The sequence below is a fragment of the Cervus elaphus genome, chromosome 20 (assembly GCF_910594005.1).
Source record: "Cervus elaphus chromosome 20, mCerEla1.1, whole genome shotgun sequence".
NCBI classification, from domain to species: Eukaryota; Metazoa; Chordata; class Mammalia; order Artiodactyla; family Cervidae; genus Cervus; species Cervus elaphus.
The window spans coordinates 99227177-99243851 of NC_057834.1; the positions used below are offsets into that span (position 1 = coordinate 99227177).

At 35.9% G+C, this 16675-nt stretch overlaps 1 protein-coding gene across 2 annotated transcripts in view; it reads left to right on the plus strand.

Moving 5' to 3' along the window:
* C20H1orf141 (chromosome 20 C1orf141 homolog) overlaps positions 1–16675 on the plus strand; it is a 56137-nt gene that overhangs the window by 25979 nt on the left and 13483 nt on the right. For both annotated transcript variants that reach the window (XM_043878937.1, XM_043878936.1), the window contains exons 4-6: positions 1533–1645; positions 10008–10075; positions 12771–12907. In XM_043878937.1, the coding sequence (XP_043734872.1) occupies positions 1533–1645; positions 10008–10075; positions 12771–12907 (318 nt within the window). The remainder of the gene's footprint in view (positions 1–1532; positions 1646–10007; positions 10076–12770; positions 12908–16675) is intronic.

A 16675-nucleotide genomic window follows, 5' to 3' on the forward strand; every position in this document is an offset into this window, starting at 1 on the left:
GAGGAAAGAAGCTGTTCAATCTGGAAGGTGTTTCAAAGAAAGATCCAGTGAGATTTGTTGAGGTATCAGGAATGGGGAATGAGAGAAACAGAAGTCAAAGATGACTGCAGAATACACTTGAAATCTGAAAGAATTGGTATAGACCATCTTATTTATGAAGCAGAAATAGAGTCACAGATATAGAAAACAAATACACAGATACCAAGGGGAAGGGGGGTGGGTGGGAAGAATTGAGAGATTGGGATTGACATATAGACGCTATCGATCCTATGTATAATATAGATAACTAGTGGGAACATACTGTATAGCATATGGAGCTCTCCTCAATGGCCTTGTTGACCTAAATGGGAAGTAAATCCAAAAAGAGAGTGGGTATATGTATATGTGGGCTTCCCCAGTGCCTCAGTGGAAAAGAATCTGCCTGAAATGCAGGAGACACAGAAGATGAGGGTTCACTCACTCAGTCCGGAAGATCCCCTGGAGGAGGGCATGGCAACCCACTCCAGTATTCTTGTCAGGAAAAATCCCACGGACAGAGGACTCTGGCGGGTCCATGGGGTCACAGAGAGTCAGACATGACTAAAGCAATTGAGCATGCACACAGAAGTATGTGTTTGGCTGATTCACTTTGCTGTACAACAGAAACTAACACAAAATCGTAAAGCAACTATACTCCAATAAAATTTTTAAAACAAACAGGAACAAACTTGAGTGCAGAATTTTGGCCTAACCCTCTGGTTGAATGGAATTGAGAAAACCTGGGTGAGAAACAGATTGGAAAGGAAGTGAAAGCAAACATTTGGTTTTGAATATAAGTTTGAAATTCCCACAACACATCTAATGCAGAAGTCATGAAGCAGCTGGATTCATACATCTGGAATTCAGGGGAGAATTTGGGGTCTGTATGAAAAATCTGGAGAATACCAATCTACAGATAATATTTAAAGGTGGAGGACTAGATGATATAAACTAGAGATGAGTGTCTGAGGTCTAAGTCATAGTATTTAAAGGTCAGAAATACCATGAATTATATGGTAGTATTAACTTCCTTATATACCATCAATAGTCAAAGAATTTAGAGGACAGAACTTTTTGTTCACAGTAAGTAGATGTCATGATCCTATCTGGCATACTGTTCTGGAACCTGAACTGACCCTAAATCCATATCCCACTGCTTGACTAGAGTTGGCAGTGTTCCTAATATTTAATTTAACATATTTCTAAGGTATTTTTCTAAAAGGGTCAATATAGCTTTTTTTTTTTTTCAATTTTTTTCAATATAGCTTTTGAACAGTAGTTTCCTCAGTGCCCTCAATCCTGTAACACCAGCAGTTTTCTCTATTTCTTTCTTACTAATATTTTCAGTTTCTGCTTAATCAGTCCCAGTCTTTTACACTGTACGATAATAAATTAAAACAACAACATTCAAATTTATATAACTGGGCCTTGACCACATTTCTTCAGAGGTATGTTTTAAGTTAATTTATAAATTTTCTGATTATTTTAATTTAGATTAATTTTCTTTCTTTCAGATCTGTCTCCTTCAAAAATATGCCTGAACCTAAAAAAAGTGATTTTCAAAACTCAAATTTAAGACCACCCTTTTTGCCAACAAACATAAAAACTCAGGAAATCAAGTCAATAGGTAATGTTTTGTGTAACATATTTGCCTCTCTTTCGATGTATTGAATGCTTTTGTTTACTACTTTATTATTTATTAGTTTGTCTTATAGTTCTTATAATTTGTCTTATAAGTTCTTACCATTTGATGCTTCTGTTGAAAGCATTTTCTTGAAAATGCTTGGGAAAGATTTCAGTGAGCTATCAAGAAGGACTTCCTAGGAGAAAGAGATGATAAATATCAGAATAGGCAATTTGTACAATTCACAAAAAATTCATATTTTTATGTTTATTTTGCTAGAAAGAAAATATTTGGATTTCCTTTCAACTCAATCCTGAATTTTCTTATTATTGTTTTTAAAAAAATCACTCAAGCCTGGACATCTTGCTTAGTAGAAACTTACTTTATAGGGACTGTAAAAGAATTCACTTTCCTAAAAACTTAAGGAATCTGTAAGCTAGGAACCAGCATCACAGTTCCTCAGAGAATCTGGGTGATTTATGTCATCTTTGTTCTTTCTCTGACATTATCAGAAAAACGTCTGATTGTGTTGTTCTCATCAACAACCTTGACTGAGAGGCCTTGCTTCCATGTTGTCCCATTTGCCTCATTTCTGTTACTCTTCATAATCTGATTCCTCAGAAGATTCGTTTACATATACTCTCTACTCCTTCAGCTTTTGTTCAAACTTCAACCTGCTGCAATTTGTTTTTCTGCCTCTACCATCCTACTAAAGCTACCCTGAATAAGGGTACCAATGGTCTCCGTGTTGCTAAATCCAAAGGATTTTTGTTTTTGTTTTCTTCCACTTCTCAACACCAGTGTAGTTAGTTCATCACTCCCTCCTTCTTAAAACTCTGTTTTTCTGCTATCTCGCCTCTTCTCAGTCTCTATTCTTAATTTCTCTTCTCCATCCTTAAAGTACTGTATTTGCTGAGAGCTCAGTCTTGAGCCTGCCTCTGTTTCTACACTGTCTCCTCTTAGGGAATCTAATCCAGTCTTATAGTTTAAAATACCATAGAAATATCATTAAATCCTTCATTTGTATCTCAGTCCAGACTAATCCTCTGAAGAACAGATGCCTATACTGAAGTGCCTATTTGATACCTCCACTTAAACTTCTCACTACATCTTAAACCTTATATCCAGAACTGGTCTCATGATTCCTTATCCTAACTGTCCTTGAATACTTTCTCCCATTCCCCCTGCCCCTCAACAGCATTCCATTCTCAGTACTTTGGATCAAAGTGCACCAAGTGACTCCAGTCTAAAACCTAGAAGCCAGGCCCTCCCTGGTGGTTCAGTGGTTAAGACTTCGCCTTCCAGTGCAGGGGGTGAAAGTCTGATACCTGGTCGGGGAGCTAAGATTCCATACGCCTCACAGCCAAAAAACCAAAACATAAAACAGAAACAATATTGTAACAAATTCGATAAATGCTTTTAAAAAATGATCCACATAAAAAAATCTTTTAAAAATAAATAAAATAATAAAGCCTAGAAGCCATCCTTCATCTCCCCTTTTCTTCCTCTCCAAAATTCAATACATAAACAAGTTCTTTTCATTCTAACTCATCTTGAATTAATCTATTTTCACTGTTTCTGCTATCACCACTCTAATCCAAATCATCATTTTTGTGTGTCAACTATAGTAGCTTGCTGACAGGTATTTCTTCTTTCATTCTTGCCTTCTTTCTAATCAATTTCCTTCTTTTTTTTTGTTAAACCATTTTAAGTTATGAAATAGCATACATTATAAAAAGTGAATATAGCATAAAATATACAATATAACAATCAATTATAAAAATAAACACCGATATAACCATATTGCAAGTCAAGAAATAGACCATTGCCAACATCCCATAAAACCATTTGACTTTTTCCAAATCACTTTTCCCTTCCTTGTCCCTGGGGGTTACTACTGTCTTGATTTCTGTGGTCATCACTTCCTTTTCTTTACATTTTTACCGCCTATTTTTTGAATCTCTACAAAATATAGTTTGCTTGGTTTTTACTGTACATGATTGAAACCATGCCATATGCATTCATTTGTATTTTCTTTTTCTTTCTTCTAAGCATTGTTTGTAACATTCACTCACATTGTTGTGTGGAGGCATAGTTCTTTCATTTTCATTGTTGTTAAGTATTCCATCACACGGCTATATCACCGTTTATCCATACCACTCTTGAAATTTGGGGATTTACTTTGTCATTGCAATGCTGAAATGAATATTTTTTAATGCATCCTGCTACATTTGTGTAGAAGTTTCTTGAGAGTGTATATCCAGAATTTACATTACCAGGGTTGCTTATCTTCAACAATAGATCATGACTACTTTCCATCATATATTGGATAATGGTAAAGGTGTTTTTACCAACTTATGCTCTCATCAGATTTGTGAGGGTTCTTTTTATTCTGCTTTCTAACACTTGAAATTGCAAGTTTTTAATTTTAGCAATCTACTAGGTATATAATAGTATACCATTATGGTTTATTTGCATTTCTGTGATTACTAGTAAGTTTGAAAATTTTTTCATAAACTATTGACAAATTGGATTTATACTTTTGGAAATCATCTAAGTTTTACCTTATTTTAAATTTAGCTTTTTGCTCTTTTCTCCTTGATTTTTAAATATATTCTTTTTACTCATTCTTTGTTGGTTTTGTGTATTGTGAATATATTCATCTTTTCTGTGAGTTTCTTTTCTTTCTCTTTTTGTTGTCTTTTTCATGAACAGGATTCTTCTACTTTAATAAGGTCAAAAATACAAAATCTTCCCCTGTTTGATAAGTACTTTTTGTTCCATATCTAAGAAATCTTTTCCTACTTCGTGGTCCTGAATATCTTTTGCTACTTATCTTGCAAAAGATTTTTGTTCTTCTTTTGCAAGTCTATCTGGAATTACATTTTGAGTGAAGCAAAGGTCAAATCTGGATTCCCAGGTGGTACAGTAGTAAGAATATGCCTGCCAATGCAGGAGATGCAGGAGACACAGGTTTAATCACTGGGTCCAGTCACTGGGTCAAGAAGATACCCTGGAGGAGGGCACGGCAACCCACTCCAGTATTCTTGCCTGGGAAATCCCATGGACAACGGAGCCTGGCGGGCTATAGTCCAGGGGTTACAAACAGGCAGATACAACTGAGCATGCATGCACATCCCAAGGGTCAAATGTAGTTTTTGTTCTCGTGAATACCCAGCTATCCCAGCATGATATTAAAAAGACTATTCTTTCCCTAATGCTCTGGACTCTGTTCTGGAGCTCTTATTCTGTTTCATTCAATTATTTATCCATTTCAATATCAATACCATACAACATTAATTTCTATATCTTAAAATAACCCTTGATATCTGGTAAAGCAAGTCTTCCCACCTTGTTCTTCAATAGTATCATGATTTTTTTTCTGTTTTCCATTATGATTTCTTCTTCTGACCCATTAGTTATTTAGAAGTTATATCTTAATTCAAAATATATGAGGCTTTTCTAATTATCTTTTGTTTATAAGTTTTTAGCACAATTACACTGCAGATTGAGGATATACTCCATAGAATTTCAGTCCTGTGTAATTAGTTAACACTTGCATTTTCACCCAGTACATGGTCAATTGTTGGAAATGTTCAGTATGTGCTTGAAAATAATGTATATTCTGCAGCTATTGGGTGCAGTTTTCAATATATGTCTTTTAGGTCAAATTTCTTCATTGTGTTTTTCAACTCTTCTATATCCTTAATGATTTTTCTGCTTACTTATTCTGTCAGTTGCCAAGAAATTTCAGACTTATTGACTTTTCCTTGTAGTGTTATCGAATTTTGCTTTAAAGATCTTGAATACTATTTTGGCTGTCTTATTAATTGTATGAAATTATAGAATTATTACATATTTCTAGTGAATTGAATCTTTTTAAATTATGAAGTGCTTATCTTATTATCAAAAATTACTATAGTTACCCCTGCTTTCTTTTGGCTAACATTTACATGATATATCTTTTCTATCATCTTGTTACCATGATTTCTGTAACATTATCATCGATCTCTGATATGAGACATCTCTTGTAAACATCAAATTGTTAGATTTTAAAATCTACTCTGTAATCTTTGTTTTTGAAATGGAGCACTTAGTCCATTTGCACTTAATGTAACTACTCATATCTTTGGATTTAAATCTGTCATCTTATTTTGTTCTTTCTGTCTCTCTTATTGATTCTTTTTTGGTCCTCTTATGTCTTATTTAGGACTGAGTTTTTTAAATTTAAACTTTTCTCCTTTACTAATTTGGAAGTTATGTACTCTTTTTCTATTCCTCAAATGATTATCCTTTAATCCTAAATGATTTAATCCTAAAGTGATTATCCTATAATCATTTAAATGATTATCAAGCTATAGTGTTACCCTCCTTCTGAACAATAAAAGAATCTTAGAACATGTTAATTATTTTACTGCCATACTAAGTTTTGTGTTATTACTGAAGTCCAAAGTCTCACCTAAATATCTTCTAAATCAGCTGTGGGGAGACTCAGTATGATTGCTCCTAAGGTAAAATTCCAGCTTGAACCTGTGGAATCAAACAAATTATGTGCTTCCAAAATACACGACGGGACAGGAATGGGATAGACATTCTCATTCCAAAAGGGAGAAATAAGAAAGAAGAAAGGAGTGATAAATCAAAAAAAAGTTTGAAACCCACTAAGACAAACTTTATGGATACTAAGTTTCAAGAATAATCCTCTTTGGCTTCATGCTCTGCCTTCCTGAGCAACCAGGGCAGAGGTCCTGCTCTCAAAACTCTACTGGGTAGAGAAGGGTCACACCTCTCCCACCACCCCACTGGGACTCTGGTAGGCCAGAATTCCTTCCCCAGGACTTTATCTAGTGGGAGTGCTGGCCTCCTCCCAAGGGTTTGGCAGGCAGAAACTGGGGCAGGCCTGATGATCTCTGAGTCACCTTCATAGTCTTTCTTCCCTTGTCTTAAGGAATAACATATTTGCAGTGGATTGCTCTGTGGTCCTATCCTGTAAAAGCCAAGAAGTCTGACAGCCTTTCTTCGTTTTATCCTGTCTTTATCCCTTTCATTTCAAACTGGCAGTGTCTTTGCTGGGATGTCTGATCAGGTCCATGTTTCACCCCCATGCTAATCTCCTTAACTCTTTATCAGATGTCCACCACATCCTTAATGTTCTCTTTTGAGCATGCTTTCTCACTTTTGTAATATGAGAATTTTCTAAATTTGTAAATTCTGCTTCCTTTTGCTTAATGATTTTGCCTTCAGTTCATTTCTCTTATCTTGCATTTTACTTCAGGCAGCCAGGAGAAACCAAGACTCTCCTTTAACACTTTGCTTAGAAAGCTCAGCTATCCAACTTCATCACTCACAAAAAACTACAATAGAAACACAATTCAGCTAAGTTCTTTGCCACTTTTTAACAAAGATTACCTTTTCTCCAGTGTTCCTCATTTCTGTCTAAGACCCCATCAGAATGGCCTTTACCATCCCTATTTCTACCAACATTTCTGCATTTGGTAATTCATGTATTTTCTATTAAAAATGGAAGGCTTCTCTACAGGTCTCTTCTCTCTTTCTGACTTCTTACCAGAATTGCCTTTCAAATCTCTTCACTGGCTGTATTGGCTTCTTCTAGGATGCACCTCAGAACAGTTTCAACCTCTACCCCGCTAGCCAATTCCAAAGGTACTTTTATATCTTTTGGTATTTGTTACAGTATCTCTCAGTCCCCAATTCTCTCTTTATTCAGGCTACTAGAGCAGACTACTGTAAACTGAGAGACTTAACAACAAACGTTTATTTCTCACAGTTCTGGAGGACGGAAGTCTGAGATCAGGGTGCCAGTAGAGTCCGGTTCTGGCGAGAGCCTTCTGGTTTTCAGATAGTCACCTTCATCCTTTATTCTCACGTGGTGGAGAGAGAGCATTAATCTCATCACAGGCATTCTACCCTTATCTCCTCATCTAAACCTAATTACCTCCCAAAGGCCCACTTCCCCAAACTAACACATTGAGAACTAGAACTTCAACATACGAATTTTGGGAGGAACACAAACATTCAATCCATGGCAACTACTCTATCTATTGATAAATTATACCTCCCTCTAATGCTATTTCTCACCAAAATCTGTCTGTGTCACAGCGTGCATCTCAGTTGTTCACTCTTTTCTTTATTTAATCCTTTTCGGCATTATCCACTAAAATGTGTGCATCATTGGGCAGAAATCACAATTCCAGAGTCCAACACCAGTTTCTGGCACATTGCAGGTGATCAACAAATAACTGTTGATTGAAGGAATACCAGATGTAAGTTTGTTACATCTATTATCTCATTTATTTTATTTTATTTTTTTATTTTTATTTTTTTATTAGTTGGAGGCTAATTACTTCACAGCATTTCAGTGGGTTTTGTCATACATTGATATGAATCAGCCATAGATTTACACGTATTCCCCATCCCGATCCCCCCTCCCACCTCCCTCTCCACCAGATTCCTCTGGGTCTTCCCAGTGCACCAGGCCCGAGCACTTGTCTCATGCATCCCACCTGGGCTGGTGATCTGTTTCACCATAGATAGTATACATGCTGTTCTTTTGAAACATCCCACCCTCACCTTCTCCCACAGAGTTCAAAAGTCTATTCTGTATTTCTGTGTCTCTTTTTCTGTTTTGCATATAGGGTTATCGTTACCATCTTTCTAAATTCCATATATATGTGTTAGTATGCTGTAATGTTCTTTATCTTTCTGGCTTACTTCACTCTGTATAATGGGCTCCAGTTTCATCCATCTCATTAGGACTGATTCAAATGAATTCTTTTTAACGGCTGAGTAATATTCCATGGTGTATATGTACCACAGCTTCCTTATCCATTCATCTGCTGATGGGCATCTAGGTTGCTTCCATGTCCTGGCTATTATAAACAGTGCTGCGATGAACATTGGGGTGCACGTGTCTCTTTCAGATCTGGTTTCCTCAGTGTGTATGCCCAGAAGTGGGATTGCTGGGTCATATGGCAGTTCTATTTCCAGTTTTTTAAGAAATCTCCACACTGTTTTCCATAGCGGCTGTACTAGTTTGCATTCCCACCAACAGTGTAAGAGGGTTCCCTTTTCTCCACACCCTCTCCAGCATTTATTGCTTGTAGACTTTTGGATAGCAGCCATCCTGACTGGCGTGTAATGGTACCTCATTGTGGTTTTGATTTGCATTTCTCTAATAATGAGTGATGTTGAGCATCTTTTCATGTGTTTGTTAGCCATCTGTATGTCTTCTTTGGAGAAATGTCTGTTTAGTTCTTTGGCCCATTTTTTGATTGGGTCATTTATTTTTCTGGAATTGAGCTGCAGGAGTTGCTTGTATATTTTTGAGATTAATCCTTTGTCTGTTTCTTCATTTGCTATTATTTTCTCCCAATCTGAGGGCTGTCTTTTCACCTTACTTATAGTTTCCTTTTTATCTCATTTAATATCCTTTATATCTCATTTATTTCACCTTACTTATAGTTTCCTTTTTATCTCATTTAATATCCTTTATATCTCATTTATTTCCTTTATATCTCATTTAATCCTCACAGCATCCCTGTTACATAAGTACTATTGTTTCCATTTAACAGATGGGGAAACTAAGACTCAGAGAGGTAAAATGATTTTTCTGAAACTAATTAACTCACAAACAGAAAAGTAGCTTCTGGTCCCAGTCTCTGCTGCTGTTGCTGCTGACAGAAGCAAGCTTCAAGTCTGGGACTCTCTGCTGCTCCGTCTCTTTGTCAAGTCCGATTCTTTGCAATCCCATGGACCACAGCCCACCAGGCTCCTCTGTTCATGGGATTCTCCAGTCAAGAATACTGTAGTGTGTTGTCATGCTCTCCTCCAGAAGATCTTCCTGACTCAGGGATTGAACCTGTGTCTCATGCATTGCAGGAGGATTCTTTACCACTAAGCCACCAGGAAACCCAAGAAGTCCCAGGCTATCTTCCTCCAAAGTCTGTATGCTTGACCCTACATTATACCTACTTTTTAAAAAATCCGTTAAATGATAATCCAAATTAGGAAAATTCATAATTGGAGTTGGGGGATTTAGGTTGAAGGCAATAATTCTCTTTTCAAAGAAATTAATGAAGAGATTTATTTGACTATCAACTATGATTCTATTTATTTAGAAATCAGTTTTTTCTAAGAAAATAGAGCTTTACTGTATAACAGTAACTGAAAGTTATATTCTGTTACTAGAAATTTGTTTTAAAAGCAAATTATTCTAGAATATATTTAGCTCTAACAAACTGCATTTCCAAAAAAATTTACAAGTAGAGAAAATGGTTTGTTGAGTTAAATTAGAAGTAATCTAATAATATAGAAATATCATTTATGTTTGGATTTGTTTCTTTAGAGCCAGTAGAAGAATATCTAAAATCAAGATCTATTAGATCTTTTCATTATCTTAAGGATATACCTGAGGTAGGTTTAATTTGTATACTTACAATTATTTAATAGAAATACAGATTATCTCTAATAGTTTTATGCATTTTTCTACAAATTTGAAATTCAAATGAATTTTAAGATTCAGAAAGACAAAATTTTAAATGATTTCACCTCTTATGTAAAACTTTAAATATGGAAATAATAAAGAAAATAATATATTTGTTGTACTGGCAATACAGTAAAAATTATTTTTTGAATGTGTGAAGTACTAGCATTTATCATAAAGTCTGTTAAGACAGGGCCTCATAGAAAATTATACATACATAACTTAAATATTTTATTTTAATTTAGAATATGAAAATATACATCCATTTGTTAATCTTTTGATATGTAGCCAAGACCATTTTTGTTATAGTTATTTAGCTCATATAATTACAATATTGATGATTATATTAAGTTTAGAAACAATTCTATTGGGAAATTTTTTTTTAATTGGTTTTACTGAAGTATAGTTTGTTTGCAATGTAGTGTTAATTGCTGCTGTATAGCCAAGTGATTCAGTTATACATACATATACATTCTTTTCATATTCTTTGGCATTATGGTTTATCACAAGATATTGAATATGGTTCTCTGTGCCACACAGTAGGACCTTGGTGTTTATCCATTCTACATATGTGGGTGCTTGCGTGCTTATTTGCTTCAGTTGTGACTGACACTTTGTGACCCTAGGCACTATAGCCTGCCAGGCTCCTCAGTCCATGGTATTCTCCAAGCAAGAATACTGGAGTGGGTTGCCATTCCCTCTTCCAGGGGATCTTCCTGACCCAGGGATGGAACCCACCTCTCCTGTATCGTAGACAGACTCTTTACCCATTGAATCACCTGGGAAGCCCTATTCTACATATAACAGTTTTCATCTGCTAACCCCAAACTCCCAATTCGTCCCTCCCCCACACCTCTCCCTCTTGGCAGCCCCAAGTCTATTCTCTATGTCTGTAGTAACAACACTTTTGACTCTCGCTGACCACTTGAGCTGAGGTACACAGGCATCCTGTAAAGTGACCAACCAGCCTTGACCATTGAGCATGCCTGGATATCATTCAGGTTTTATTAGAAAGAGAAATTAATACAGAGAATCATCAAAGGAAATTCAAAAAGAGTCTCTTAGGTGTTATTATTAACAACACAGTTTATTGCAAATAGGGAGAATGAAACATGAAGAAATACATACTTTGCGCCATAATTAATAACAAATTATCATTTTGTTGAATAGTTACTGCTTTTTGTAATTTTAAAAAATATTGATAAAATACAGTGTCTGGATTATTAGTTTTATCCTTATTGACATGTGGCTAATAAGAGCACTAAGTCCTTCCACCTATTCTTCCTATTCTAATTTCCTCTTTGCAGAAGCAATGAAGTTTAATCTTTGGTTGTTTCAATTCCTCTTATGATTAACTATAATTCTAAAGAATGAGCTTCTACTGCTATTTTTTTATTTATCAATTTTAAGCAGTGTTGGGGCTTCCCTGGTGGCTCAGAGGGTAAAGCGTCTGCCTGCAACGCAGGAGACCCGGGTTTGATTCCTGGGTTGGGAAGATCCCCTGGAGAAGGAAATGGCAATCCACTCCAGTACCCTTGCCTAGAAAATCCCATAGATGGAGAAGCCTGGTAGGCTCCAGTCTATGGGGTTGCAAAGAGTCAGACATGACTGAACAACTTTACTTTAAGCAGTATTTACTACATAATCAAAGACAAAAATTTGATTTAGCTCATTTATACTGCTCTACATCTCACCTCTCTCCCTCTTCCCTCTTTTGGATTATGATAGTTGCTTTTCTGCTTCTTCTATTTTAACTTTTGTACCTTGAAATAGTATATCTAAATATGTTCTTCTTTCCTATTAACTATAATCAATAACTCCTGATTCCTCTTGTACATCACATGAAAGATCTTAGCAGTTTTAGCCTTTCCTCCACATCTTATTCCCTAGGTCAAGTGCATATTTATTCTTATATTTTGAGGTTAATGATTATATTCATTTTTCAACTCTGATTAAGCCTTTAAATTTTGCCTGTAGGTTAATTCTAAAATTAAAAATACTATAATTGGCACTTAATATTTTTTAAATTGTTTATTGTAGAATAAAGTAATGTGCTAGGATTGTGTTTCTTCTCATTGAGTACAATGTAAACACAATAGGCTCTCTTTTCTTATTCTCCATCAGTTACTAAAAAATAATGCCATTAGTTTCCCTTATGTTTAGACCTTGGCTTTCTTGTATACTTTTTCTAGAATTCCTAGTTGCCTTTCTTTTTTCTTGTGGCAAATAATAATAATAGTAAAAATCTATATAGTACTTGAGAGTGCCCAGCACTATTCAAATATGTATATATATCCCAGGTAGCTCAGTGGTAAAGAATCTGCCCACTAATGCAGAAGACTTAGGAGACACAATTTCGATCTCTGGGTCGGGAAGATCCCCTGGAGTAGGAAATGGCAACCCACTCCAGTATTCTTGCCTGAAAAACTCCATAGACAGAGGAACATGGCTGGCTACAGTCCATGGGGTTACAAAGAATTGGACAGACTGAAGCAACTTAGTATATACAGCTATTTGTTATCATAGTTAGGTATACCAAATGTGAATAATCAGGTAAAAATTATTTATCAATATAGACATGGAAAAATAATTTCTAAAATAGTTTCTCCTTTTCTTCATGTGTAGACAGAGTATGCTAAGCCCTTCCAGGAATTATATTCACAGCATAGACCCCAATGTAGAAGAACATCGGGTTCTACAGTCTTTTCTTCTGTACCCAGCAATCAGTCTAATGCATATAAGAAGGAAGACTCTATTTACAGGTATAGATATTGTGTGTTTATATTGAAATAACTGAAACTTAACTGCATCTAACTTTAAGATAGAAACATTAAGAAACCTTTAACCAAGAAATAGCAGTATCTAATCATATAACACATTATTTTGCTGTTCAATAACATCTGAAGACTCTCTATTACAAAAATGGTAAAGTCTAGATTCCTGAGTATGGCTTATAATATCTTTCCAGCCATGTATTCTGTCCTTTACTGATCCTAATCACAGTGAATAAATAGTCTGTTCCAACTGCTATGTAATTTGACCCATTCTATTCTCTATGCTTAGAACATACTTCTGCACCTGATAGATTCCTGTTTATCTTGAATAGTCTCAAATAGCAAGATGTCCATCAGTAAGGCAGCTCCAGGTTAACTTAGGTATTTAATGATGTCATCAAACATCCAGCTTCTCAATCCTCCCTCAATTGTCTCACCAAGTAGTTTGTCCTTCTAGCCTTGCTAGATAAGATGTCTATATCTTATAAATATAAAATGTTCTACAGCCTTGCCATATAAGATGGTGACTACTATTCAACCAAACTGGAAACAACACCCAATGAAAAAGAGAGAAACTCTTTGACCCTTTTGTAAGAATGAGGAAAATGCTCTCCAACGCCCTCCAGAAGACCTCCTCTGGTGTCTCCTTGGCTAGAAAAGCTTCATGCACCCATACCTAAAAACCAATAAATCAGGGAGTTTGGGGGAGAATGGATACATGTATATGTGTGGCTGAGTCCCTGAAACTATCACAACATAGTTAATTGGCTATACCCCCAATACAAAATAAAAAGGTTTTAAAAATAAAAATTAAAAACCAATAAATCATTATCTGCTTTTAATATGATCCACAGTGTGAAATATTAATACTTTTTATATTACAAAGACTGATGTCTTTATCAATCTATCTATGAAGTAGAAGATTCAGATTCATAGATCCCTAATTATTTGTCTTTCTACTAGTTGAAATTGATTGCAGTATTTTAATGCTTTGAATAGTTACTACTAAGGATCTATGTGATACACTCTCTTCTACTTTTAAGATGTTGGTCAGGAGATGCTAAATTGATTTAGTATCTAAACTGATGGGTTGTAGGTCACATTTTGAAAAGCACAGCTTTAGATTATTCAAGATTCATTCCCTTGATTTAGGAAGGAGCCCAACCTCCCTTGAAGTATAGGGTTGCTTGGAGAAAAATGAATAGGATCAGAGTTCTGTTAGGAAAAAAAAAAAGAAAAGTTGGGGGGGGGGATTCTTAAGTAGGCAACCCTCTGTTTACCACTTATCGTTTAAGATTCTACTGAGATACTACATTCTCTCTGAAGTGTTCCTTAATAGCAGTGGCAGACTATTCTACTCTTTCAGCAAAGCAAATTTCCCTTTATAAAATTTCTTGAGTCTCTCTACAGAAAAAGTGTTGTATTCTTTTATTAAAGTTCCAAATTAAGACTTCTGGGAAAGTTGGCAACCTACATACAGGTTTATCCTGGCTAAAGTAAGTAACAGAGAAGAAAAATTCGTTTACTTGAAACTAGGACAGTTTATCTCAAACTCAAAGAAAATCTGCTATGTATTACATATGAACGTCTGAAAAGACTACAGAAGTCAATGCACAATTCCTGTTCTATAAAAAAGGAGGGGGGGCAATATTGAAGGAGCCAGTAGAAAATATTCTGAAAATACTTCTGTTAAGCACCATTCCCCTACCCAACCCCACTCCCACCACACACACGCTCACACACTCAAAGAGAAAGGTTTATAAACAATGATGAATCATATGAACATGGGAAATCTTCCCCTTTGGGAAGATCCTCACTGTAAATCACAGCACTCCAAGTCTGTGTTAGCAGTATTTTTAACATTGCTTTAGATGTTCTCAGTTAGAGGGAAAACCTGCTAACTTGGAGGAACAAGGTCTTGAAAGGAGGATTGGTAACAGAAGAAACCAGATACAATTTTTTAGGAATTATCTTTGCAAGTGTGAGTAATAGCCACCTAGATACTGTCTTAAAACAAACAAAAACAAAAAAACAAAAAAAAACATGCCCCCATCCAACAGTCCAAGAGCCATGCAGCCATTCTTTGATTGACTTCCTCACCAGACTGAGTTGCTTACCCCGAGAGAGGTAAAAAACTGGAACTCAGTGGCACCTCACCTGTAAATGGACAGAGAACCCACCCCACTACCATGTTAGAGTCATTGAAGAGGTTTCACAAAACATTCAGTGCACAGAAAAATTTCCCCATGATTTTTCAGGGCTCCACCTCCTTCACCAGCTGAATGCCCAAACTGATAATGTAAAATAAAAATATCTGGATTTATCTGTTAATCTTTAAGGAGAGAACTTAATAATACTCAGGTAAACAGGGAGAACATCCCAAGAAAATGTAACCCTATTATTTGGGGGATAATATCAAGGCCAAATTAAAGTGTCCTAATTCAAAGGTGAGTAGATGAAAAAAATAAAAACCAAACATGGCCCCTATCAACAATTCTGCAACAAAAAAAAGGGAATAATTTAAAATATGGCTAATGGCTACATTTTGACAGAATGTGTAACCTATGAAATAGGAGTAAAGTTAGACATTATTGCTTCATGTGCTCAAGAAATCAAAGAAAATAAAGATCCTATAAAATAAGATTTGAAAATACAAAAGATAGTTGCTGAGGATGAAATGGTGCTATTAGAGTTAACAATATTTTTAAGGAAATAGGTAGTGATGATGCAGAACTGACAGGTATATTAAAAGTAGGGGAGTAGAATAAACATGGAGTAAGCCAAACTGAAGATCTGAAGAGCAAGTTTAGGAAAACTGCATGCAACGCAATATGAAAGGGTAAAAATATGATTGGATTAGACAAGATAGTACATTAACAGAAGGAAAAAGATATCCAACATGGAGATAATTGGTGTAAAGAAGAAAACAGAACAGACTGAATGAACTGACTTTAATATACCGTGGCAATTTGTTGTGCTTGGAGAGTTATAGGTGTGCTGAAATCTTTAATGCACTTAAAGATGGCTCAGGTGGCTCTATGGTAGCCAGGCTTTGAGTGTCCTCAAGTGTTTATTTATCCCGGTGTACTGAACAAAGAATATTAACTAAAATGTCACTATGTGGGAAAGATAGGGAAACATGGCACTAGAATACAAACTACTTGAGAGCAAGAGAAAAAGCTGAATTTACTGCTTACAGCGTGTGTGTCTGGGAACATATTTAAGAAAGTAGAGAAATGCTGGAGTGGCCAGCAGTTACATTTGGAAGAGTTCAGTTGGACACTTTACTCATGCCAAGTGGCAAGATCTAACTGACCTTTTGCATATGCTAACTGACCTCTCTCTGTACGAAGTATTTTACCATCTGAGCTTCCTACTGGGCTTCCCTGGTGGCTCAAGTGGTAAAGAATCCGCCTGCAATGTGGGAGACCTGGGTTCCATCCCTGCATTGGGAAGATCCCCTGAGGAAATGAACGGCTACCCACTCCAGTATTCTGGCCTGGAGAATTCCATGGACTGTATAGTCCACGGGGTCACAAAGAGTCGGACACGACTGAGCGGCTTTCACTTTCACTGACTAATGATGAGTTTACATATTAGAGAGATTTGCAAATTCGGGAATGCCTTTCTTCAACAAAAATCTCCAAGACCAGTTTTGTTTGATCTGTCTTAGCCAAACATTAGATTCTTGATCTCAGTCTTTTCCAGTTCTGTTTATTTGTTTTTGCTAAATAGCTTCTACAGATCAAGCACGAA